At 50.8% G+C, this 26,829-nt stretch overlaps 1 protein-coding gene across 6 annotated transcripts in view; it reads left to right on the forward strand.

The window, feature by feature from the left end:
- The window catches only part of MVB12B (multivesicular body subunit 12B), a 110,400-nt gene that overhangs the window by 9,638 nt on the left and 73,933 nt on the right, over nt 1–26,829 (forward strand). The window contains exons 1-3 of one of the 6 annotated variants that reach the window (XM_074973998.1): nt 3,759–4,049; nt 16,571–16,693; nt 26,321–26,428. In XM_074973998.1, the coding sequence (XP_074830099.1) occupies nt 16,583–16,693; nt 26,321–26,428 (219 nt within the window). In that variant the 5' untranslated portion in view covers nt 3,759–4,049; nt 16,571–16,582. Of the gene's footprint in view, nt 1–3,758; nt 4,050–4,275; nt 4,295–4,382; nt 4,448–4,727; nt 5,315–16,364; nt 16,384–16,570; nt 16,694–26,320; nt 26,429–26,829 lie in introns of those variants that run through there. The other 5 variants (XM_074974003.1, XM_074974000.1, XM_074974001.1 and 2 more) reach the window with 5 other exon arrangements.

The following is a 26,829-nucleotide window of genomic DNA, read 5'->3' on the forward strand; positions in this document are numbered from 1 at the left end:
CTGGAAGAAAAGGTCCTACTAACATACTGAGTAAATATAGAGCCTAAGCCTTCACCACATCAAATAACAATAACAATTAGAAATTTATCTAGCCAGTAAGATTTAAGAGTCTTGTTGAGAGGGGAATGTGCCGTGGCTGGAATGCATACAAGGAAGATTGTTGCTGTATCTGTTTGGAATAATGATATCAGAGAAGAGAAGATGCAGTACTTGACGAGAGAGAGAACTAGGGAAAGAACACCAGAATGGCCACACTGGGTCAGACCAAAGGTCCATCTAGCCCAGTATCCTGTCTACTGACAGTGGCCAATGCCAGGTGCCCCAGAGGGAATGACCAGAACAGGTAATCATCAAGTGATCCATCCCGTTGCCCATTCCCAGCTTCTGGCAAACAGGCTACGGACACCATCCCTCCCCATCCTGGCTAATAGCCATTGATGGACCTATCCTCCATGAATGTATCTAGTTCTTTTTGGAACCCTGTTATAATCTTGGCCTTCACAACATCCTCTGGCAAAGAGTTCCACAGGTCAACTGTGCTTTCTGTGGAAAAATACTTCCTTTTGTTTGTTTTAAACCTGCTGCCTGTTCATTTCATTTGATGATCCCTAGTTCTTGTGTTATGAGAAGGAGTAAACTACACTTCCTTATTTACTTTCTCCACACCAGTCATGATTGTATAGACCTCCATCATATATCCCCTTAGTCGTCTCTTTTCCAAGATGAAAAGTCCCAGTCTTATTTCTCTCCTCATATGGCAGCTGTTCCATACCCCTAATCATTTTTTTGCAATGTTCTGTACCTTTTTCCAATTCCAATATATCTTTTTTGAGATGGGGCGACCAGATCCGCACGCAGTATTCAAGATGTGGGCGTACCATGGATTTATATAGAGGTAATATGATACTTTCTGTCTTATTCTCTATCCCTTTCTTAATGATTCCCAACATTCTGTTCACTTTTTTGATGGCCGCTGCACATTGAGTGGATGTTTTCAGAGATCTATCCACAGTGACTCCAAGATCTCTTTCTTGAGTGGGAACAGCTTATTTAGACCCCATCATTTTATACGTATAGTTGGGATTATGTTTTCCAGTGTGCATTACTTTGCATTTATCAACATTGAATTCATGTGTCATTTGTTCTCCAGTTTTGTGAGATCCCTTTGTAGCTCTTTGCAGTCTGCCTGGGACTTAACTATCTTGAGTAGTTTTGTATCATCCGCCAATTTTGCAACCTCACTGTTTACCCCTTTTTCCAGATAATTTATGAATATGCTAAGTAGAACTGATCGCAGTACAGCCCCTTGGGGCATACTATTTACCTCGCTTCATTCTGAAAACTGACCATTTATTTCTACCCTTTGTTTCCTATCTTTTAACCAGTTACTGGTCCTTGAAAAGACCTTCCCCCTAATCTCATGACAGCTTATGTTGCTTAAGAGCCTTTGGTGAGGGACCTTATCAAAGGCTTTCTGAAAATCTAAGTACTCTGTATCCACTGGATTACTCTTGTCCACATGTTTGTTAACCCCCCTGAAAAATTCTAGGAGATTGGTGAGGCATGATCTCCCTTTACAAAAACCATGTTGACTCTTCCCCAACAAATCATGTTCATATATGTGTCTGATAATTCTGTTCTTTACTATAGTTTCAACCAGTTTGCCTGGTACTGAAGTCAGGCTTACAGACCTGTAATTGCAGGGATCACCTCTGGAGCCCTTTTTTAAAAATTGGCGTCACATTAGCTCTTCTCCAGTCATCTAGTACAGAAGCTGATTTAAATGATAGGTTGCATACCACAGTTAGTAATTCTGCAATTTCACATTTGAGTTCCTTCAGAACTCTTGGGTGAATACCATCTGGTCTTGGTGACTTATTACTGTTTAGTTTATCAATTTGTTCCAAAACCTCCTCTAGTGACACCTCAATCTGGGACAGTTCCTCAGATTTGTCACCTAAAAAGAATGGCTGAGGTGTGGGAATCTTCCTCACATCCTCAGCCGTGAAGAATGTTACAAAGAATTCATTTAGCTTCTCCGCAATGGCCTTGTCGTCCTTGAGTGCTCCGTTAGCATCTCAATCGTCCAGTAACCCCACAGGTTGTTTAGCGGGCTTCCTGCTTCTGATGTACTTAAAACAATTTTTGCTATTACTTTTTGAATCTTTTGCTAACTGTTCTTCAAATTCTTTTTTGGTCTTCCTAAGTATATTTTTTACACTTCATTTGCCAGAGTTTATGCTCCTTTCTATTTTCCTCACTAGGATTTAACTTCCACTTTTTAAAGGATGCCTTTTTGCCTCTCCCTGCTGCTTTTACTTTGTTGTTTAGCCATGGTGGCACTTTTTTTGTTCTCTTACTATGTTTTTTAATTTGGGGTATATATTTGAGTCTCTATTTTGGTGTCTTTAAAAAGTTTCCATGCAGCTTGCAAGGATTTCACTTTTGGCACTGTACTTTTTAATTTCTGTTTAACTAACTTCCTCATTTTTGTGTAGTTCCCCTTTCTAAAATTAAATGCTACATGGTGGGCTGCTGTGGTGTTTCTGCCCCTTCCCCCCACAGGGCTATTAAATTTAATTATATTATGGTCACTATTACCAAGCAGTTCCACTATAATCACCTCTTGGACCAGATCCCGTGACCCATACAAACATTTTCAAAAATACCTTGGCCTTATCATTGCTCAGACACTGCCATCTGAGCTTTGTCTCTGGTGACCAACCACAAAGGTAATAACACTGGTAGCACAAAGGACTGGTCCCAGTGCAACAGAGCGGTGCCCCGTGGTAATAAGAAGACCATGAACATTAGTTGCTCTTGCAGTATATTGTGTTTATACTGTTCACAGGAACATAATCACAATTGTCATTTCTATAGCAGCTTTCACCCAAGGATCTCAAATACTGTACACACACTAATGAATTAAACCTCACAGGACCGCTGCAAGGTGATCTTATCTTAGCTATGTTAAAGACGGAGAACGGACTTGGACATGATCAGACAGCAGTCACAGAAGTGGGAACAGAACCCACGAACTCGCCTGACTCCCAGCACAGCTGGAGCAGGTCAGTTATTAACCTCAGCAACCCTAAACTACATTTTGGGCTATAAAGAGCTGTTGATTGGCTGAGCTGTATGCCTATCTGTAACAGACACCAATCAGTTGCAAAAGCGAGGGCAGAGAAACCTATCAGCGAAAAGGAGAGGGTTACTCAGCTATTCACAAGGCAGGTTAGATACACAGAGGTTACAGAGCTGTAATGAAAAAGAGTAATTCAAAAAGGATTTTAGAAAAGGGAACTAGCTTTCTAGGTGAGAAAAGATCAGAATATAAAGGGCCACCTGACAGGGTGAGTTAGGGCAGACACATCATGAGCAAAATAAATCAGACGGGGGACATCAGGATTATTTGATCATTAGCCATGTAATTAAGACTAGATGATCAGATACAGAGGGCCGGCCTGTAACAACAGGGAAGCAGCACAATGTAATGAGCTACCTGCTCAGCCAGCCTTTCTTGGCCTTGTAAGGGGAGAGAGTGTGGACAGACCTGGATGGTGGCTTCCCACTGCGGGCATCTTGCTCTTAAAATTGAGTGGGGCCAGGCCTGCCTGGATGGACCTGCAGCTCTCTGTAGCCCCGTACCAAGTGCAGTAGTGGAAGAGAAGTATCTTGTGGGCAGGTTTCCATTAGGTGGGGTCAACCGGACTGCTCACGTCTGTACAGTTAGGTAGGAAACCTTTGCAGCATGTTGGCCTTAGAAGATGCTGCTCTTTGGATTTGCTATTCAGCTTCCTTCCAGTCTACTCTCCTGCTTCTACGAGCAGTAAACAAACCATGCTCCAGAGAAGGAAACTTTAGCTTTCTTGCACTGAGGCGTTGTTTCACGGCTATGGGTTTTATATGTCATTTAAAAAATACGTCTCTGGTTCCAGCACCGCTAGCGCTATTAAAACCAGGACCGATTGCCAGAACCTTTTCCCTTCTCCCCATTCCTGCTCTCTGCACTCGATGCGGCGGCGGCGGCGCGAGCAGGCTCGCCTCGGGTAAGTCGCCGTGTGGCCCGGCAGCGGGCGGGGGCCGGGCCGGGCCGGGCCGCCGGGCACACGCCGAGCGCCGCGCCTGGAGCGGGGCCGGGGGCCGGGGCGCGGAGCCCTGGCGGGGCGGGCGCGGGGCGGGCTCCGGCGGGCGGGGGGCTCTGCGCAGCGCGGCGGCTCCGAGCCTGTGTCCGCCGCGCCGCCGGCCGCAGCTCCCGCCGGGGGGTCCGGGCGCCGGGCCGCGCTCCCGCCGGGTAAGGCACCGCTGCTGCGCCCCGGCCCGCCGCCGCCGCCCCGCTCTCCGCCCCGCCGCCTCCCGCCGCGCCGCGCCGCGCCGGGCGATGAGCAGCTGCTTCTGCCTGCGACGGGGCAGGCGCGACCGGCCGCCGCCCGCCGCCCGGGCAACAGTTAAGTGTCCCCGGCCCGGCCCGGTCCGCGCCGAGCTGCCCGGGAGGGTGCGGGCGTGGCGGGGCGTCTGCGGGGCAGGTCGCGCTGCTGCCGGCCCGTGGCCGCGGGCGCGGGGCCGCTTTATCTCGGGCGCGGCGCCCCGGGGCGGGTTTCCTGGGCCCGGCCTTCCCCGGCCTGGGCAGCCTCCGCCCCGGCGGCGAGCTGCGGGGCTAGGGCGGGTCTGAGTCCCGGGGAGGCTGGCGGTAGCAGCCGGGCTTTGTCCTCTGCCTTCAGCCAAAACACACCCCCTGCCCCCAAGAGCGGTAACGCAAATTCATCTGCTCTGGCAAACAATGGCGCGAGGAGAAGCTCCCGGGCGAGGCACAGAAGCCTCACGGGGTTAGTCAACAACAGGCGCTTTCCGGGGCGCCTTCCAGCTTTTATGTTCACCTCTGGCTGTGAGCGCACTCAGTTACTGCCACAATTGGCGGGGGGGCTGCCTACCTTGTCTGTGCCTCTCTGCCTGCACCACAAAGAGCGACAGTGATTTTCCAGTTTGCCCCTGTCCTGGCCACCATTTTTCTGGCTGGGGATTGAGAAGAAGCCCATCCACCCCTCTCATTGCTCACCTGCAAGCTGTTGGGGACCGAAGTCAGGAACTTGCAGTCCGTGGAGCCTTGCGGTACAATCCTGGATTCTGCAAACGCTTATGCCTATGCTTAATTAGATACGTGAGTTGTCCCATAGTCTTATGTCTGGCCTTCTGAGGGACCACGTGCACCAAGGGAGACCAACAGTGAGTTCACGGGGCTCGCCAAAGTCATGGTGAATTTCTCAGTTTGGACTGGGTGCTCTTCGGTGCTGGCAACAGGGTTCGTTGTCACTGGGTGAGTGTTAGCATTGTGTTCTGGAGGAGACCCTCTCAGTGCAGCACCCAACCACCTGCGTAGATAAACTGAGTTATTTGATCTGCTGGGTCAGTTGCAATAGTAGCTCCAATAATCTGCAAGATGATCTAGAGTCCTGGCGACCTTGGCCTGCCGATTCGTCCATGAAAGTTAGTGGACTTTGTGGTGAAAGAGCAGCATGTGAGATGAAGTGTTTTGCTACAGGTGCTTACACCTTAGTATTTCTCGATTTCCCCCTCCCCAATTCTCAGGGGTCTCTCCCCAGCCAAGCTGATAACGTGCATTTCCTCCTCCTGGAACATGGGCTGGGCAATGGCATTGGTGACCGGCAGCTTTCTTTATTCACCTCCAACTTACACAAGTCCCAGCGATGTATTTCTGCTCTGGTGTTTGGGAAGGTTCACCCAGCTTCACTCAACCTTATCATGTGTTAGGCTCTGTCTAGACTAGGATTTAAAGATGTGGTATTAGGTCAGGCCAGCGAACATGATCTAATTTACACTTTCTGAAAGGCTAGGTCTATCCTTCAGTTGAACCTGTAAAGCTCTGTCGATCAGGGGTGCGATTTCTTTTTATTAATACAGCTATGCTTGTATAAGCCTTAGCATGGATGTAGTTATGCCCGTATAACTGTTCTTACACTCATATAGCTAATGCCAATTCCCTGACCCCATATAAGCACCGTTATACCAGCATAACCATGTCCGCACTTGGGGCAGCTTTGCGTGTTCGGCTATACTGGCCTAACAATACCCGCAAAACCCTCTAAATGTGGACAAGGCCTAACACTCTTGTCAAGACAAGGCAAATTGTACTTCAGCAGGTACCAAGGTAGTCAAGGTAAAGCTTAGATTCCCCACTAGGTTTCAACTCAACCAAGTTAGCATGTGCTAAGCAGTGGTTCTCAACCAGGGGCATGCATACCTGGTGCAGAGGTCTTCCAGGGGGTACATCCACTCATCTAGATATTTGCCTAGTTTTACAAAAGACTACATAAAAAGCACTAGCAAAGTCAGTACAAGCTAAAATTCCATACAATGACTTGTTCATATTGCTCTATATACTGTACACTGACATGTAAGTACAATATTTATATTCAGATTGATTTATAATTATATGGTAAAAACGTGTAACAGTGTGGCAGTGACACTTCTGTATTTTAATGTCTGATTTTGTAAGCAAGTAGTTTTTAAGTGAGGTGAAACTTGCGGGGTACACAGGACAAATCAGAGCCCTGAAAAGGGTACGGTAGTCTGGAGAGGTTGAGAGCCACTGTGCTAAAGTTTGGCCTTGTCTTGACTGGAATGATAGTGTGTGTTAGATTGAGAGCTAACATCACCTAACAATGCATCTTTAAATCCTAGCCAAGACTGGGCCTTACCCATCAACTTTCCTCTGGGTACAGTAGGATATTTAAAGCTTAAAATCTGATGTAGTTCATGGGGTCATGGCACTGAACATAATGTGTCAGTTCTGGTCTCATTATGCATAGCTGTCTCCAACACCAAATCTAAGGCTTTTAGCCCAGTTCCCGTGACACGAAGGCGCTTGTCTACACACACCCTGGTACCAAAATGACTCAGAAGGAACTAGCTCGGATGGAATCCAAACCTTAGGTTACTTCAGTGCAAGTCGTCCCTGTGTGGACACTTTATTTGGATTGAGTCCTATTTCAATTTCCTTTGGCAATTTTTTTTTAATGATTTAAGAGAAATTGAAATAGAGCACTGGTAATCCAGAACAAGTGTCCACAAATGGACTTGCAAAGACATAACTGCAGATGTAAGTTACAACCAATTTAATTATTTCAGTTCCTGTTCCTGGTTAGACCAGCCCAAGTTCCCGTCTGTGCTGCAGACAGTAACTGCGCTGTGCAGGTGGCAGCTGTACTGAAAGTGGGGCCCTTCCTTAGCTCCAGGGTAGAGAGGACCTAACACAAAACGATAGCTCTCTTCATGGATGACGTTTGAAACTGAAGTTGTGACTACCTGTGACCATCAAAGCTTCCACGGCATTGGAACCCAGTATCCTGGCCAAAATCTAACTGTCTGCCTAAAATTCTCCCCTGTCGTAAAACTGGCTGTGAGCTATTGAGCAGCTGCTACATCACGCCCCAAGTGTGGCTGCGTTTTGGAGGTGGGTGAAGGGATCGTGACTGTGTGTCAGTTTGTAGTGCCTTGCAATCCCCTTTGTGCTGAGAGTTGCTGTGTAAATGTGAGTGCTATTAATAGCTACAGCTTTTTAGAATGAACTTGCAAACAATCTTCCAATGGTATTTGAGTTAAGGCTACAGTAATATCTCTCTCCATAGACTTCGTAGCTTTATTTCTCCTTTGGTACAGGAAGTCAGTAAGAGGTTTTAATTTTTCAGTTTAATCTTTGCTGAATGTCATTCTGCCTTTGTGGTAACAAGTTAGCGTCAGAAGTGCAGCGCATGTGGTTGAAGGAGGAAATGATAAAATTGTCCTCCCTGCCATTCAGCTTTAGAGCTGTGCTGGTTTCTCATGGCGTGTTGTGTATCTACCAAGTAGATGATCAGATCTGCTCCACTCTCACACAATTTGTTCTTTAAGTTGTTTGTTTTTGAATTTGTAAAACTTTGTTTTCTAGTTTACCTTAGTGTTCCATTTTTTAAACTAACAGAAATTCACCATTAGAGTATGCAAGTATGTTTGTCCTGTGCTCTAGTGGTCCTGTGCCTGTGGTCAGGGCGTGTTTAATGAAATACTTGAAATGGACAATAAAGCTATTATACGTGTAGAGTAAACCAATACAAATGAAGATGACGTACGATGAAAATAAGGTGGGAGAGAAAGGTAGGGAAGGAGAAAGGGAAAGAGTGTGTTTATAAAGATATAAACACAAGGGATTAAGATACCAGTCAGAAGGGGAGCTTTGTATATCTGTTGATCTGTGACCTAAGGGAAGTTAGGAAAGGCTGTGAAATGAAGTCTTACGGGAGAAGCTAGGATAAAAAGAACTAGGCTCGGCTTTGACCTGGTTGGACAATGTAACTTGTTTCAATAATGAGCACTGTTAGCAACCCCCTCAGGGATCTTGGGTTTTTCAAGAAACTCAGAAAACTCTTTTGAAGGAATCTAAGGTACTGGAACATGTTACCTGAGAGCATGCTGCTTCTTCCAGTTGAGAAGAATATTTTTATTAGATAAAGATAAAGGCTCTCAGTTAAAGTCCACAGGTCCCATGAATAGAGTTAGTGTCTCCTGGATTGTGTGCTCAGCCCAGGTGATCAGCAATGTTCTCTCCAAAGATGGACCCAGAGCTAAAAACCCTTAAATATTGTCTGTGCGTTTGTACAAAGGGGTCAAAAGATCCTCCGACTCGGGATCCTATTTCAGTTTGGGTGACCTTTGCCACTGAATGCTTGTTTGATATTCATCCTTTTGAAATATTCTGTCCTGATACACCTTCTGCTATTGGCCTCCAGCCTCCCTCTCTTCACTGTTGTGTTGACCACTCTTAAGACTGAAGATAATCTCTAGAATGGGATATACCAGGATCAAGCTGTGGGCTACTTTGTCCATTTTCTTTTAAAAGGCCAGCAGTCTATTGGCTCAGAGCCCAGTGCTGCAGGAAGTCCGGCCCAGCTGATTAATGTCGTGTCCACAGGCAAAACCTCTGACATCTTGACCCTTCGCTGGTTTGCGGTTGGGAAGTCCCAAGGTTGATCTCTGCTGCGTGGCCCCATAGAGCACTGCCAGGCCAGCTATCTGCAGCAGGATGGAGTTGAAACGCTGGTTAGAGTCCTCTAGCTGTGACAAAGGGTAGCATGGGGGGAATGATGAGGTTTTCAGAGGTTATTGCGAGTCTCTCCCAAAGGATCAGGCTCTTCCTCTTCCACCGCCCTGCAGCTTTGGGGAGCTCTCAGAACGCGGGGCACTGTTTGGGTCACTGCTGCCCCTTAGGCTTACTGGAGAACTCACCACAAGGCAGTGGTAGGAGCATGTTTCCAGTGAAGGGATGGTCAGGCTGACTCTGATGAGTTGAACCCTGTGGGGAGAGAGCTCCCACTAACCAACCAGCAAGAAGCAGTCAGGCTCCTTATTATAGTGATGGATCAGGATGGCAGTGCTTGCATTTCCTGGGTGAATGTAGGTGTTTGCCCGTGCTGCGTCTGCTCCACAGTGTGGGAGCCTGACTCCTCTGTGCCATGATGACCACAAGGAAAATTAAGAGTTGGCTTATTTATAACAATGCGTGATCCTGCTCAGGGTGAGCTGCTGATGCAAATAGAGAAACCCTCCCTCCCTAGCGTGTGATGTGGAGATCTCAGGGAAGAACTTGTCTACTTCTCCCCAACCATCTATGTGCCTCCCTCCACGCTCTCCCTTATATGTGGAATCTCTTCTCTTCCTCCAAATCCCTCCTCAAGACCTATCTCTGCTGTGATGCCGACAAGAGACTGGCCAGCAAATAATAGCCAGCTTGAAGGCCAGTCGGGGATGGTCATTCTGGACTTATTAAATAATAAAATCAGCACTATGAACAATGTCTGTCAAAAGCGTATTCTCCCAGCCTTGGCCCGTTGCTTGTCAACCTAGATTTTGAGCTTTCCAGGCAGGGACGAGTCCTCCTGTGCAGTGGGTCGTGCCTAGAGTACCAGTGCTACTGGAGTGCGAGAGATGGCAAGTGAGCTCTTTGGCCGGCAAAGTCCGTCTCCCCTCCTTCCCTAATGAGCAGTGCCCACAGCAGTGATTTGAATCTGCCCTCCTAGAGCTCGGCATCTTCGGTTTCCCAGCCAACATGGACTGGGTTGCACAGGGCGTTTGGACTGACCTAAAGGGAGAATGCTTCCAGCTAATGGGAAAACAATCTCTTAATTGATTTGATCTGTTCCCAAAGCGACCCTGCTCAGGATGGATTTGGGGTGGGGGGTCTATCCATACAGAATTATACAAATACTGAGGGTATCAAATGGGATTATAAAATGCAGCCTCCCGATCAGCTGGTTTGAGTTCTCAGCTGCAGAGCGTCTAGCCAGGACTACAGGCAGCCTTGCACTGTTTAAAGAGAAACTCGCTGTAATAACAAGCTGTCTAATAGAAATGTTTGCGTAATCCTCCATCTTTATTCAATCCACTCTTTTATTGTTAAGGAAAAAAATCACGAGTTCAGACACATGAATGTAAAGCAAGCAAACTTCATTAATGCCTCCCAGGGAGGAATGAAGTGTAACCAATCGTGTTCGCCCAGCCAGGGTCTCCTCTGTGACCTGTTTAAAGTTCACAAAAATATTTATCTGCATTCCCAGTGGACATCCTCCCCATCCATACCCATTCCAGGCGCATCCCAGGACCATCCCCAAGATGAGAAATTGCCCTAAATAGGCAACCCGCAGCCCAACAGAGCTGTCTGAATAATCCTAGTTCTTCTGTGACATGGCGCTGTAGCTACGCGCCCCTGGTAGCAGAGTACAGGACTGCAGCTAAATCTGACCGCAGCGCACGTGCTGGGAAGGGAAAGGCTCCTGCTCCATGCTCGTAGGATGTGAGCCAGGGTTTGGCAGCAGAGCTGTAGGAGCTGCGCTAGGCACAGTGCGTGACAGCCGAACCCCGCCCCGGGGCACTAGCCGTCTGAGGGCGCAGCCCAAGCCCTCGGTGGGGTGAGGTCTGCAGAGCTGGAATGCTTCCCAGAGCAGCTGGGTCTTCAGGAGGCTTGGGATGGAGGGAAGGCTGGAAGTGTAGCGCACGCTGATTGGCAGCCCGTGGTGGGCCTACGGGTGCTGTGAAAGACAGCACAAAGGCAAGGGAACTTCTAAGATCACTCCCTTCCCCGAGGTGATCCCCTCAGCCTCATGTGAAGCCAACACATCCCTCTGGTTGTACAGCACCTTGCACAATGGAGCCCTGTTTGTGGCCAAATGCACATCTAGTCCCTGTTGGCTCAAGGAGCCAGGGCCCGAGTCTATGCAGTCCTGCTTCCAGGGGAGCAGGATTGGGCCCGTATCGTTATGCACAGGTCTAGCCCAGTCTGGGTATGCTTCCCCTGGATAATTGTTGGAGCCTGTTTACCAGGTTACAGTGCCATGTCCACATTGGCTGCCTCATGGGGGAACCTGGCTAGAAGGGAATGTGTCGAGCTGGCCACGCTGTGCTGCTCCACCAGGAATAGGAGTCAAGCTCTGGCCTTCCTTTGACTGTGTGCGTACATCTCCCACGCCCCCTGAGACAGTGTCACATCTGTGACTCAGCCCGGCAGCCTCCATCTCCTGCCATCTCAAAGGAGAAAGGCCTGTTTCTTTAGCTCTTAACCTCTGCTGTTACCCATACAAAAAGGCTTTGTGTGAGCAGTGACAAAGTAAGGATTGATGCTGTTTCCTGCCCCCTGCCCACCATGCTGTGAGTCAGACACCCACAAAACAGCTTTGTGCTTTTGCTACACGGCATCTCATTGACAAAGGCACCTTTCCCCCTTAAATTGAGGGCAGATTCGTGTCAGCCTTAATGGAATGAGAAGTGCATTTTTATTGAGCTACACCCCAGGGTACATACAGAAGCTCTTGCCTGTGTCTGTAGCTCCCTCCAGACACTGAGCACGGATCTGTGACTTGTTCTGAGGGTTGCAGACACCCACTGGGCTGGCACTTACAAGTCAGACAACGGGCTGCTAAATTCTAGGGTGACCGGTCTTGAAGGAAAACCCAGTTCACAGATGCTCTGGCAAGTCTCTGTTCAGTGCAGCATGGTCCGTACCAGTCTGGCCGCAGCACTGCCAACGTCCCGGTGGAGAGAAGGCCAGAGAAATACTGGTATTTAGAATCCCTGGGCATCTTTCCCACTATGCAAAGTTCCCCAGGCATCTGGATGATTCCCCAGAATTATTTCCCCTGCAGAGTCCTCTGAGCTGCGCACCGTTCCCCAGTGCTCTGGTGGTAGAGGAGGGGCAGGGACCTTTGATGCTACTGTTGTTTCTCTTGGGAGACACTTGGATTCTCTGACAGGGCCAGTCCGAGCAGTCAGGCAGCAGCCTTGCCGTTGAGCCAGCGTGCTCCCAGGCAGAGGGCGCTGGACGGGACTTTCATGAAGCCCATTCCTGGGGCTATCAAGGGGGCTCTTCACTGGTGCTGAGCACCCAGCCTGTGCTGTCCAAGAGTGGGCGAGTTCAAAGCCCTGTTCTCTGCTCCTCAGTCGCTGCAATGCTTTTCCCTCTGCCCGGGACCCAGCTCCTGTGGCCAGCCAGCAAAGGCAGATGCCTAGAACTGCCCCTTCCCAACGAGGGGTGGAGCTGCAGGCCAGGTTCTTAGCAGAATGACATTGGGAGAGTTGGTGCCCGGATCCCATGACGTCCAGTCCCATTTGGGTGAGTTGGGCTTTCATTGGATTCCGAGACCAGCTACACAGCACAGGGGCTTACTAGCTTTGACTAGTCAGGTTTGGGCTGTGGGACTGCAGCCATTCGCCTTTATGCTGAGCTCTCTGTACCCTCCTTTACCCTGCTCCCACTGCTGAGCTTTGTGCCTGGCAAGCATCCTGCAATACCAAAACCACACAGCAGCATTACATGTGCCTTTGAGGAAGTGGTCCCTCCTTTATGTGTGTCGGAAGCTGGAACTTCGTGTTTTCTCTTAAACCGTGATCTCCTCAGTGTCCGGCAGCTGCTGGCAGTGTCCATAGCAAAATAACTCTATGTGGGGAGACTTGAGGGCTACTAATAAGCAGAAGTGTATTTTTGATCCTGGGTGCAATAAAGCAACAAGTATTTTCAGCCAGTGACTGAGAGTGAAGCCTAAGGAGACTACACAAATTGTTCATGAGGCACACCAGAAAAAGTTCAGCTCCACCAGAAACCATGGTTACAAGGAGCCCTGGTAATTCTGGAATTGCATGGGAAATTTGCTTCTCCTTAGATGCTCACGAGGGCCGATTTTTTTTCGATTAAAAAAAAAATTCTGTTCATGGTTTTCACTAACTCTCATAGACTACAGCAGTCTTCCGTCTGCGCAGCTGCTTCTCACTAAACCTTTAGTTCCATGGGAACCCAAAACTGCGGTTCAGGGATAAACAGCGTCCGGGGCCAGCATCGCCCTGTAATTCTTGAGATTAAAGAGCTACAGGCGGCTTGAGCTACATTTCTGTGTGAGCCAGTTAGACAATGCTGAGGAACTCCGCTAGACACGGAAAGAAAGAAAGCCGTCTGGGATGGGGGGAAGTGGTGACCCTTCCGTGCCCTGCTCTAAAAGGGGCACTGAGACGGGCTGAGTGAAACGAGCCAGCGTAACTCAGAAGTGTGGAGGGTTCTGATGACAAACTGTATTCTGCATCTCCTGACTTCTGTGCATTTAAAATCTCAAGCTAAACGTTGTGCAAGCGTGGGGGGAGGCGAGGGGATGCAGTGGTGATGTGGCTGAACTCTTTAGTTCAGGGGTAGAGCTGGCTGGAGACTGGCGAACGTTTTCAGAAAGGTTCACAGAAATTTTCTGGGTTTTTAACACCCCTCGCCCCCAATTTGCCAGGTTCTGGTTTTTCGTTGAAAAGCGAGAAAGTTTCAAAAGAAATGCTGTTTTTATGCAAAACTATCCATTTTGGGAAAGTCCATCTGTGCTTAAATCACGCGTGCTGTCCCTGTGCAGTGTGACCGGGCAGGCTTTCCCCAGCTCTGTAGTGCAGTATTACATAACATGCCAGCTCCCCTCCTTGGGGCCAGCTGTTCTTCGGAGGCGGGATGGGACTGTGGCATGGTTTGCAGCCCTGTGACTCCTGGGTTGGTGTGTTAGAGAGGCTGGGAGGTTCTGAGGAGGAGAAGCTGCTTCAGGCAAATCACATGCACGGACAGGTAGCTGGTTTGTTAGCTGCCTAGAGGAAATGGCTTGGGCCAAGATTTTCAAAAGCTGTGATTTTTTTGGACACCCAATGTGAGTCGCCACAAAGGGATGGGTGTCCATTTTCAAAGGGCGATTGCTCAGCGCTTGCTGGAAATGAGGCCTCCCCGAATCAGCAGTCACTTATGAAAATCGTGGCCTTGCTGGTTTGTGGGTTTCAGAGAAAAGGTATTGTCTGCTCCGTTCTTGTGAGCCTTCCAGCGGAGGACCGCCTGTCGTGATGTCCGATCCCTTATGGGGCAGCTGCTTAGGGGGCAGTTGGGATGGTGTTTTCCACAAATGGAAGGAAGGAAAGACTTTTTCATCCCAGCATTCTAGCATGTCGAGTCCTGGCACTGGTCCTGAAGGCTAAGCCTGGGTTCGCCTACTGCCAGTCAGCGCTGCCACTGTGGTACCTGCCTCTGTTGTCGCGTTTGGATGCAGCAATAGTTGGTGAAACGGAAACACTTAAGCGGAATAGACACCCTTCCCCTTCGCTTAGATCGCAGTCGCCACTTCGAAATCTGCTGAGGGTCTCTTTTCCTGTTGTGAACTAGGGAATATCATTATTTCTTTGAAGGACAGTGTGGATTCACCTAAGGGACGTTAACATCAATATTTGTTACATAGCAAAAGAAATTGATGGGCATCAGTAGGTCACGAAGCTATTGCGAGCAACCTGGAAGTGTGTTTATCAGTAAACGTATCTACACATCTCTGAATACGCAGATTTACGTATTCTGTATTTTAATTCACATTATGCTGTGTCAGCACTGCACAGCATAATGCCTTCAGTTTTGAATTGTCAATTGCAAAGCATTTTGGGAGGTTGGTAGGTTGCAGTGTTTTGAACCCCAAGCAACAGCATTGGGTTTGGGTTGGTTGTTGTATATAACTAAACATGAGAAACATCTTTGCTGGAAGGTGCCGGCTGTGGGTGGGCTGCAGTCTCTCCATTCTCAGGGCTGCCTTCATTCTCCTGCGCTGACTGTGTGAAGCTGAGGAGTCTGTATGCGAAATAGAAGGGGAAAACGCCAGGGTTCAAAATGCAAATTCCTGTCTCCAGATTGCTAGAAGCTTGAGTTGTCTGGAGAATGAAGGGAGCTGCATCTCCGTTTCTTTGCATTTTCAAGAAACTAGAAGCAGAACTCTTCCTGACACCAATTTGGTTGCTTCATTGACATCGTAGATGGACGCTGACCATTGGGGTTTTGGCGGGTGGGGGTGCTACAGATATGCTCACTCTCCATGTAGCACGGTTCTGTCGGACACCAGAGTCACCTTTTATTGCCTGCACCATGACGTGGCAGTAGGAAGTGTGCACACCAACACTCACCTCTGCCTGTTTGAGAAGCAATAAGTAACCAGCCCGGAAGAGGCTGGGGTTTAATTGCTGTGAAAATGCAACTGAATGAGGTAGCTTTTTGCACGGCTCGTCTGGCCAGCTTCCCAGCAGCAACGCTCTTTTACACAGTGCTGCCTTTTCATCGCTTGGCGTCGGGGTGGCTTCCTGGTGCATTCCTACCTGGAAGCAAGAGAGGACTTGCCTCTACCGGCTTTCTTGGCAGGATGCCACAGGCAATGGCACCGTTCCCCCAGCCTTGCCTGGACTCCGCCCCGGCTAGAATTCTGTCCCAGCCCTCCCACCTGCTCCTGGGGCCCGCGCGCTCCGGGTGACCTGTCCGCTGACTGCTCCCTGAGGCTCTCGGGCCCGCTCCCCTGCTACGCTTGGCACACCCCGCCCCTCGAAGTCGCTCCAAACCCAGCTACGCTGTGTGCGCGCAAAAGTCTCCAGGCCATGGGCCTGTTTGCGCCTCCCTGGTGTCTCAGCTGTGTGGGACAGGCATGTCGTTCTGTGTCCCAGCTGCTGTACAGTGCCAGGTACGTGGTGAACCAGGTGCCATGTAAACCAGGTCTCTAACCTGCTCTCGCCAAGCCCTGAAGGGAGGCAGGCTCACAGTGCAATCCTCTGCTTGTCTGCTACTGAGCTGCAAGGGGGAACCTTGGAACAGAGTCATTCAAAGTAGCTTCCTTCCCTCCAGGAATGGCAGAGCCACCTGAGCCCGGTTGAATCACAGGGGTCAGTTTGCCTCTCATTGGGTGATGGGCTAAGGTTTACTTACGGGCACTCGATGGGGACCAGCCCAGGCTAAACGTCCTGGAAACAATCAAGTTAATCTCAGAAGAGGCTGTTGGCCTGAATTCCTGACTTATCAGAGAGGGCGCAAATGTAAGTTCTTATCAAAAGCAAATGCCTCTTTAAAAATCCTTGAAAGCTTGAGCACTTTAAAATGCTGAAGGTGTGTGTGGCCATAGCAGGAGCTGCTCCAGCTGCGGGCGGGCTATGCATGTGCTAGGTTTTCTGTCTAAGGGGCTGTGCTGCTGTGTAGCCCTCTAACTCTGCCTCCCTGTTTCAGGCACAGTCCATAATGCCTGAAGTCCGAGACCTTTCCGATGCCTTGCCGGACATGCCAATGGATCCTATCACAGGAGTTGGAGTGGTTGCATCTCGGAACCGGGCACCGACAGGTTATGACGTAGTAAGTAGAGCTGATAATGCCTTGGCAATATGGTTAGTTTGTCCTTTGCTTTGCAGAGAGCAGTATCTCCTCCAGAGAACGGCAGGCTGTTTGTGTGCTCACCTTGAAGAACGTGTTCGGGGTTTGTTTTTTTTTACCAGCCGCCCTCCTCCAGGTCTTGGCTTTGGAAGTATTTTAGCAATACTTTCCATGTGCAGTCATGTTAGTGCATCTCCTCCCCGCCACTGGCATATCATGCGAAGCGCAAGACTTCTGTAATTACCTGGAGGAGGGCTTTCCAGAAACAGCTGGCCAATGTGGCATGCAAATTTAATAATCCTAGTAACACCCATCTTGAAGGGTTCCAAAGCACGGTACAGATTAAATCTATGTATAAATGAATCCCGTATCAGCTGTTTAACGTCACACCTCAACACGGTGCAACACTTCAGGCTGGAAAGCAAAGAATTCTACATCCAGCTGAAATTGCAGGGAGAACTTAGCCAGCAGAATGCAACCCTGCAAACTGGACTTTGGTAGGAAGCTGGGCAGCTGGGAGAGGTACTTGGGTACTGCAGTGTTGAGGCCACAGAAGTATCTGCATGGCTAGACAGATGTGGGTACTTAGCAGCTGCTTAGCCCTTAGGTCGATTGGTCAAATTGCACTGGAACCAGAACAAGAATTTTTCCTAAGGCTAGTGACCCAAACCAGTGAAAGATTCTAACGTATTAAACTTGTATAGCTGTAAATTGCAAACATAGCTACCCCATCAGGGCAAACCAATGGTCCATCTGTTCCCCTCGTCCTGCTCTTTCCACAGTACAGCACAGCGACCAATCAGCAGCCCCCAGCAGAGGCCAGTTACCTGCCTGGCCCCACTCGCTCCTTTTAAAGCACTGGGTTGGGGGTCAATAAAATGTGGAAGGGAAGGGAAGGGCTCAGGCAAAGCTGTTTTCCCAGAGCCAAGTGAGTCCTCCTCTGAGGCAGCCCTGTGAGCGTTCTCCTCCTGTTCCAGTGTTATTTACACCAAAGTACAATAACTGGGTACCAACGAGCATCACAGCACACTTGCTGCATCTGACAGGTTACCTGGCTTGGAACAGCGGATGTAACTGATGAGCCAAAGAAAGGGTAAAACGCAAGGAGACAGAGTGCCTCTGCAGTAGAGGGGTCCAGGAGGTCGTGGGGAATATTTGGTCTGTATTTGTTTGCGTGCAGCCCCTCACCATGGCTTTGAGTGGCATCTCCCTCAGTGTCTGGCTGAGCTGATGGATGGTCTAGGCAGGGCCTCGGAACTTCTGCTGCTTGGTGCATAACGTATCATGCTCCCGCTCTGTGACAGCATCACAGCATCCCCTCTCTGAACCAGAGGCAAATACCCTTTCAGCCCGCCCAGCAGGAGCCCTTGTGTGCCCATCCCGATGGGAGGTGAGTGAGTTATCTGCACCACCTCCCTGAGCTCCCAGGATATCAGAATTAAATATCACCTGGAGCGAGGCTAGCTGTGGGGAGGTGGAGGGGCTGGAGTGGGGCAGTTGTGGGCTCTTGGAGGTATTTGAGCCTGAGGGATTGTCACCTGCATGAGGAGTGCAATGTGCTGTGTGATTAGCCGTGTGCTGCATTCCCTGTGACTTACTGCTCAGGTCGGGCACTTATCCTGATAGTGACTCAGTGGCTTAATGGGCCTGTCGGACACTAATGCAGAGTAGAGTAAAGGAGCTAAAAACTCCTTCCTGTGGGTTCTCCAGGTGCTGTGGGGTTGTGATTGTGTTTATGGCTGTGGGTTTCTCTCCTTGGGGGCATAGGCATGAAGCTGTCACTCCTCGAGTTTTGTCCCTTCTCTTATGTTTAGCTGTTCTCTGACCCCAGCCCCAGGCAGTGGGGAAGCAGGGCGGGTCTCCTGTCTCTGTCCCTCCTGTGCTCCCTTCCAGCCTGAGGTATGGCAGATGAGCAATCAGACTCTGTCCACAGCTCCCAGTGAGCCCAGAGACCATGGGAAAGGGGATCCTAGGAGCTGCTGTGTCTGCATCCTCCCAGGTGGGGATCAGGCCCCCGTGCCTCTCCCTGTCTGCACACCGTCACTTTCACAGCCGTGCTGCTCATGGCCAACGTGGAGCAGCAGAAAGTCCGGAGAAACCCCCTCAAGCCAAAGCCACAGGGGCAGCACTCCAGCGAATTTGGTGGGATGCCGTCTGTGGCAAGAAGCCCCCTTGTCTGGCAAAGTGCCCTTAACCCCGAAAGATGCTTGGCCCCTACAGCGATGGCGAATGATGGCGTTAAGTCTACAGGCCAAAATCTACCCCTGGCTGCCTGCGCTCACCTCCCCCAGGCATCTGTGTGTGATGCTCCTGCCCGCGGCCTGCCCGCTGTGTCTCACGCACGTTTTTGAAGCATTGACCAATGCCGAGGCCCGTCTTTGCATGCCTGGAATGAGACTCCCTGGTGGATTTTCAGTGGTGCTGAGCGCCGCAGCTCCTGAGGGCAGCTTTGGGTCCACTCTAAGGTTGCCAACCCTCCTGGTTTCGCCGGGAGTCTCCCGGAATCGGGCTCTATCTCCTGGAGGCTATTGATGCCAAACTGGGAGATTTTAGGCTGCTAAAAGTCCGGCGGCAGAGCAGGGCTCAGGCAGCTCCCTACCTGCCCTGGCCCTGCACTGCTCCCAGAAGCAGCCAGCACGTCCCTGCAGCCCCTGGGGGGGTGGAAGGGGCAGGGGGTCTCCATGCGCTGCCCCCACCCGGACTCCGCAGCTCCCATTGGGCAGGAACTGCAGCCAATGGGAGCTGCCAGGGCGGTGCTTGCGGGCATGGGCAGCGCATGGAGCCCACTGCCCTCCCACAGGGGTCACAGGGACATGCCTGCTGTTTCCTGGACTGGCGTGGGGGCAGGGAGCCTGCCTTAGCCCTGCTGCACCGTCGCCCGGGAGCTGCCCGAGGTAAGCGCCTCCCGGCCAGAGCCTCCAACCTGCACCCCAACCCTCTGCCCCAGCCCTGAGCCCCCTCCCAGAGCCTGCACCCCCTCCAGCACCCAAACTCCCTCCGAGCCCACACCCCTCACCCCCGTCTGCACCCTAACCCCCTGCGCCAGGCTTAGCCCGGAGCCCACTCCCACACTCCGAACCCCCGGCCCCAGCCCAGAGCCCGCACACCAACCTCCTGCCCCAGCCCGGTGAAAGTGAGTGAGTGTGGGGGAGAGCTAGTGACGGAGGGAGGGGGGATGGAGTGAGCGGGGCGGGGCCTCGGAGAAGGGGTGGGGCGGGGGGGGGGTTGTGTGATTAGACAGTTGACAACCCTAGTCCACACTGTTCTGCTGATGTGTGTGATCTGCTAGGCAACCCTGAGAGCCTGGCTGGGTCAGGCCTGCCGAAGTCAAGCAGAGGTCAGGCAGGTTGTGACTGGCGCCCAGATGTCAAAATGCAGACCTGGGAGCACAGTCCCCACTCCCCATCTCCGGGCCGATCTAGTGGTAGAAGTTTGGTACAGTGCCAGTCACCACTGCATTTGGTGCCAAATAGTCTCTTCCATTGTACGCTTTTCCTTGTGACGTGTTTGAGTTTGTGCTTGGAGACTACGGCTCTGTGTCCTGCCTGCAGGGAGCCAGCTCCTCCCCCTGCCCTGTGTTGGGGCAAACACCATTTGGTGCTCCCCTGGCGAGAGGCAGTTCCCATGGCAAAGCAGCATTGGCTCGGGCTCTCTCTGATCTCAGTGCAGTGCTGAAAAGTCCATGGGGAGGGAGCCCTGCACATGATGTATGAAGTTTCCTGTTTACATTAGTCTATTTCTTCCTGCCACAGGTTTCCTGACGAGCGAATGCATGCTCACGTTCTTCGGGCTTGAAAGAGGCTGTGAAAGGCTAATCTGGTGCTCCAGCATTAGAGATTAGTTGCTGGCAGCATTGCCTGGGCGTTTCCGTTCAGCATTTCAGTCAGTGGCATGTTGACCCCAGCTGCCTCTCACTCTGTACAGCACCTTATCTGGGGATCTGCGTATCGGATTGACTAAGGGCTTGTAGCATTTTACGTGTGGACAGCGGCTGCAGCATGTCGATGTAGACGCTGCCTACGCCAACGGGAAGGGCTCTCTGCTGGTAATCCACCTCCCCGAGCGGCGGTACTAGGTGGATGGAAGAATTCTCCTGTCGCCGGCCCTAGCACTGTCTACGTGGGGACTTAGGTCGGCTTAGCTACCTGCTCAGGGGGGTGGATTTCTCACTGACCTAATTGTCTAGGATAGCCCAGCCCTAATTAAGCTTCCCACATGCCCTGTGACTGTGGTGAGCATGAGACCGATCGTGGCCCAGACCGGTGAAGTCTCTGTTCCAGGCCACACAACGCTCCAGGAAACCCAGGAGAGCTTTTTCGTTGACTTCAGTGGGCCTTGGATCGGGCTCCTGGTAAGTGGCTGAGCCAGGAATAGATCCCATAGGAGTCCTGCCCCCTCCGCTCACCAGGAGACGACACGGCCACCCACTAACGAACACGTGCACTGGGGGAGGCGGTTGCTAGGAAGGGGCCTGCCCCTGCTCTGCTTTGGAATGAGCTTCCCAGTGTTGGTGAGTGGTTTGTGGGTGCGAAGGGCTGCGCTGGGAGAGTGGAGAGAGGGGGGAAGGCGAGGGTGGCAGGGTGACCAGGCCTGGCTTGTGCAGGGGAGCTGAGGCGATGGTCTGAGAGCTCAGGCGCTCCCCTGGGACAGGAATGAACGAGACTCTCCTGGCACATACCCTGGGTCTTGGCCTGCAGCTGGTTTCAAGCACTAACACCCTGTCAGAGGTGAGCTGCTCCCAAATGCACAAAATCTCCATCCGTCGCCTACAGCCGATCACTCTCCTTGCCCTGCTGCGGGCATCATGCTGGGCGCTAGGAGGCCCTGCGTTTCTCACAGGCGCGCTGGGGATTGCCATACGCGGTAGAGAAGTGTTCAGGTCGGTCTACAGTGCCATTAAACACCCCGGCTGGCCCAGCTCAGCTAATGCGGCTTGAGAGGATCGGGCCGTGGGGCTAGAAACGAGTGAATGCATCAGGGCTTGGGCAGAAGCCCCGGCTCTGGGAGCCCCCAAGAGGGAGCATCTGTCATGTGAGTGTGACTCAAGGCAGGAGGTGGGGCACATTGACCAGAAAAAACAGCGCTGGGGTCCTATCCTTTTAGTGCTCCCCCCCCCCCTTTTTCACCAGACATGTGGGATGCTCCTTCATGGCTCAGCTTGGGCTGGGACACGCAGAGAGGGGTGCTCTGTGCGTGGCCAGCGAGTGACTGCAGGGGGGAAGAGCTTTTGCTCGATTTTTGGCAAGAAAATGAAAGAAATGGGATTTCCTGGGAAGCTGCTGGGAGGTTTAATGTGTGTGTTTTGAGAACAGCTCCTGCTCAGCTGATGGGGGTGGAGGGGTGGCCTCAGAGAGGCATGGCCAGACCAGGCAACTTCTTAAACTTCAGCCCCCAAGTTTGTTCCTGAATGCAGAACCCCGACAGGCCATTTTCCATCTCCGCTATTGCATGTCTCTCAAGCTGAGCATTGCACAGCCAGCGACTGCAGTAAATTCCTCTGTACCATTGACTCTGACAGATTATTTTCCTTGGAATTTAGTTTCCTGACCCCTTGTGATTACACTCTTTATCTGCATAAGACATGAACATGTTACAGACATTCCTTCATGGTATAGACTTACAGCAGTGTTAACCCTCTAAACTCCTTTAGACATCTGAGAGGAAGAAACAAACTAATTTTCCCTCTTCGGATCTACTCTTGAGGGATACTTAAAAGCTGTTAAAATCGGCCTGCACCGAAGCTCCTTGGTGTATTTGCTGCCCCCAGGGACCCAGGTGTTTACAGATTTTAGCATTATCTACGCAGCTCATAGATATTTTTAAAGGCCTGGGAATGAACGCCCCAAAGCAACCTAAATGTTATGCCTAAAAATTCAATTAAAATCAACCACAACAAATTCCTCTTCCTCCTCCAAAATGAGAACTAGTGAAAAATAGAGGCGTTGTCTAGGCTTGTGCTAAATAGGTGACATAGAACAAGCAGCAAATGATTCCTGTGTCTGTCCTTCGCACTGAAATCGCTCCATGGTGGTTGCACCTGCAATGGCCCCTGCCCAGCTGTCCTCACTGGGGACTTCTCCTGCCTGGACAGAGAAATGTGCAGCTGTTGATTCTGGCTCTGTCGTTTGGATTTCCCTCAGGCACGCTCTCTATTTCAATCTCATGCATTTTAAAAGAACATGATTCCCCCAGGGGTTCCCTTTTCCCTGTGGGTCTGTGGAAGGAAACTCTAGCCACCTGCTTGTCTTGAGTCCTCCTACAATTGCAGAGCCTGAGAGCCCAGGAAAATGACTTGGCTTTAATTCTAGTGAATTCAAAATAGCAAAAGAGACTAAAAATTCTTTCTCAAAGTGCAGAGTTTAACCTCAGGGATGGTTGTTGGATGAAGCAAATCTAAAGAGAAGGCTTTGGGGTTTGATCCTGGAGGGCATTTTCCCTGGGGGAATGGGAGGACATCTTACATTTTCTTTGTCTTTGCATTCATTTCTTTGTCTTTTCTTTTTGTTCTGTCCTGATCATTGCTTCCTAAGAGCGCAGGAGGGAAATCCTGCCTTCTCTCCTGCTCCCTTTCAAACCTTCCACACCTCCTGTCTCTACAGCTTCTGCAGAATAAGGCCCCCTAATGTCGTCTGCCTCTTCCTTTCTGCTCCACTTCTTTTCTGGTCTCCTGCTCTCCCTTCTCCTGCCCCAAATGGTGGGAAGTTTGGGAGCTGCCTAGCTCTGAGACACAGCATGATCTCTGGCCAAGATCTCCTGAAATCTATGGCATGACGGGCTCTGGCAGCTGCATCCAAGTTCAGTTAGGGGATGTCTGCACCTTGGAGACTATACGGCGTAGCAGCGTCAGCATAGCCCCATAGCGTAGATGCAGTCTACACTGCCAAAGTTTGTCGGCTGGTGAAGCGATACCCGCTCACTGAACAGAGCTGTGTCAGTGGAAGCCTTCTTCCATGGACGTAGCTGTGTCTGCACTGGTGGTTATGTCAGCTTGCAACAGCGGTCAGGAGCGTGGATTTAACTTTCCAGTGTAGATCAGGCCTTAGTGCCGCTGTGATCCTGGGGTGCTGCTGCTCGCACAGAGAAAGCGACCGTGAACGGGCACTGGTGCCTCCAGGAAAGAGCTTGTGCACAGGAGCTAAGCACGTTCTGCAGCTGATAGCCTGGTCTTAAAGAAAGACACAAGATACGCCGGTTGTCTGGAGAGAGGCATGCGGCAGTGGGTCAGAAGGCACAGACGTAGTTTGTCAGGAGCCCACTGGACCATGATGCTAGGAATTGTACCACCAAACCAGTGGGCTGCTCAGAGTGCACGCCTCCCGTGGCCTCTCAGGGCTGCTGCGGAGGCCCTGCAGCGTTTTTCACAGAGACATGTTCGTTATGCCCGGAGCAGACCTGGAGTGCAACAGGCCACACCCGGCAGCCTCAGAGTCACGGCCAGGTGAACCTTGGGAGGTACTCAGTTTCTGTGGGATACTCCAGGAGGCGACCACATACCTGTCATCTGGAATAAATAACGATATGCCAGTGATTTTATTCCTTCACATAGAGACGAGGCAGGGGAAAGTTGGCCCTGAATTCTTAGCACAGTTCACGCTGAGCCAGTAAGCAGTGCTTAGGTTTCAATGTCCCATCAGTTGTGTGGTTAACTTTCACCAGCGGTTCTATGAAATACAACTTCCAGACTTATTCTGCAATAGCTGCTTATTTGGCTGCTGTCCTGACACTGCTGAATGTTCACTGCTTTATCCCGGCGTGAGTGAATCTTAACTCTGACCAGCCACATCACAGCGAAATGACCTGCAGATGGCAGGGTTGGTGTGCTGCACTGTGTGGATTTTTTAAGAATAAGAGAAAAACAATGCGATGCTCCGGGGCTTAGAAAGGGTTGATCTGAAGCATGAAATGAACGGGAAAGCGTCGGTCAGACGCTGCCTGCAGCAAAGCCTCACGGGAATCCTGCCTCCTGGGAAGTGGCAACTTTTCCACGTGTCCTGAAGCCCCTGGGTGCATTCAGCCTGTGTGGTGCTCACCTGCGCCAATATCCCCAAGCTCGGTCGTTATGCTTCGCAAACGCCTTGCACATCAGAGTGAGCTCTTTATGTGGACTGATCACGGTTCTGCTTGCAGGACACAACTAGCCATATCCATCTGACGATCCTAAGGACATAAGAGCGGCCAGACTGGGTCAGACCAATGGTCCATCGAGCCCAGTGGCCAGGGCCAGGTGCCCCAGAGGGAATGAACAGAACAGGGCAGTTTGTCAAATGATCCATCCCCTGTTGTCCAGTCCCAGCTTGTGGCAATCAGGTGATTAGGGACGCCCAAGTTCAAGAGAGTGCCACACAGTGGTACACAGTGCTCTCCAGTAAATATCTGGGCTGCTCCAATCGCGCTTCATTCTGTTACCAGGCCTGTCGCTGATCGTCCTATCAGGATCTGATTATTGCTTCTGTCTTTTCTCCTGAACCACTCCTCAGGATGGTCCATACACCTGTTCTCTGAAGAGCAGGGGTGAAAGTAACATTTAACACTTACCGGTACGGGGGCCGGGCTGGGGGTCAGCGTCCCCCAGCCAGCCCATCCGCACTGCCTGGCCCGTGCCGCCCAGGGCTCCGGCTGTGATTTAAAGGGCCTGGGGTTCTGGCCACTGCTGCGGTAGCCGGAGCCCTGGGCCCTTTTAAATCACAGCCCTGGGGCAGCTGCTCCTTTTGCCCCCAACCCCCCCCCCACCGTCATTGGCCTGGGGGGGCAAAGGACAAGGACGTGAAAGTGCTGCCATGGCCGCGCTTTTAGCAGGGTCCTTTCCTGCGGCAGTGCTTTAACGTCAGCTGAGTACGGGCTGGGACCGGACCGGACCAGCCCACTTTCACCCCTGCTGAAATGGCGGCTCTCCGTGCCTGGTTGCGGAGAGAGCCTGGACTCTTCTCTTATGTAGTAAGAGGTGGGGCTTCTGCTGTGAACAGAAATTAAATTGTGAAGATGTTTGTGTCTTTCACTATTGGAAACTTTAATTCTTTCAGAGATTCTGTGTTCAGATGCATTGAGATTGGATAGGATAGGATGGGTCGAATCCTGCGCTGATTTACACCCTGCGTTCTGTATTGTGTTGGGGGGATGTTCAGGGCACAAGGTGCTTTCTGAACTTGGTAAAAAACATTTGCACAACTGTTCGCTGCTTCCACCCAGCCCCACTTGCTGGGCGTGTGAGCGTACCATTCAGGCAGGCTCCGGCCCAACTACTGGGGCACCTTTTGGAGGGCGATTTCCTGCATCCCTGAAATGTAGCCTTCTTTCCATGTTTGCAGATGCTGTGCCCCTTGAGATGGAATGGTACTGAGTGCTGTAATGTGCTGACTTTCCAAAGCTGCCGTTTCCTTATTAGAATAAAGAATTCCTGACAAAAACTAATCAGCTGACTCACTCGAGACAATATTCTGAGAAGTTGGGGCTTTTTTATCCCTCGACTTTACCTTGTGAAATGAACTAATGAGGTGCTGAGAGAATTCGGGCCAGCATTAATGAGAATAGGTACGAGGAAGATGTACTGCACATACATTAACTGTATCTTGGCTCACATGTCCTGTCTCTCCCTCTGTCTCATCTTTCCAGGTTGCACAAACAGCAGATGGCTTGGATGCTGACCTCTGGAAAGATGGCTTATTTAAATCCAAGGTCACAAGATACCTGTGCTTCACAAGATCGTTTTCGAAAGAAAACGTAAGTCCATTTGCCGAGTGACCGAACAATTTGCGACTCTGCTTGGTGCGTTCTTGTTCCTAAACTGATTCAGTTTGGGGAGCCAGGATAATTCAAGCAGGTTTTTCAGCAAGTCCAGGTGCGTCTGTAGCCAAGCTACACTGATGGGATCTTTGCTGTGCGCTCGTTCTCTTAATCAGCTGTTTGTTCATGGGGAAAGCAGCTCTCTGAAAGATTAGCACTCACCCAGGGTTTTCAGTAGTTTTCAGTGTGTGTCTGCTCTAGAATCACATTTTCCAATGTGGATAGTCAGACTTTGTTCACTGTGTGCAGGCAGCAGCTGTCTGGTGTGCCTCGACAGCGGGCAACTAAATCCAGCCAGTCTTTGTGGTTTGTGGTCTAGACTGTCACATGGGTAAGGA

The sequence above is a fragment of the Natator depressus genome, chromosome 16 (genome assembly GCF_965152275.1).
Source record: "Natator depressus isolate rNatDep1 chromosome 16, rNatDep2.hap1, whole genome shotgun sequence".
Lineage (NCBI taxonomy): Eukaryota > Metazoa > Chordata > Testudines > Cheloniidae > Natator > Natator depressus.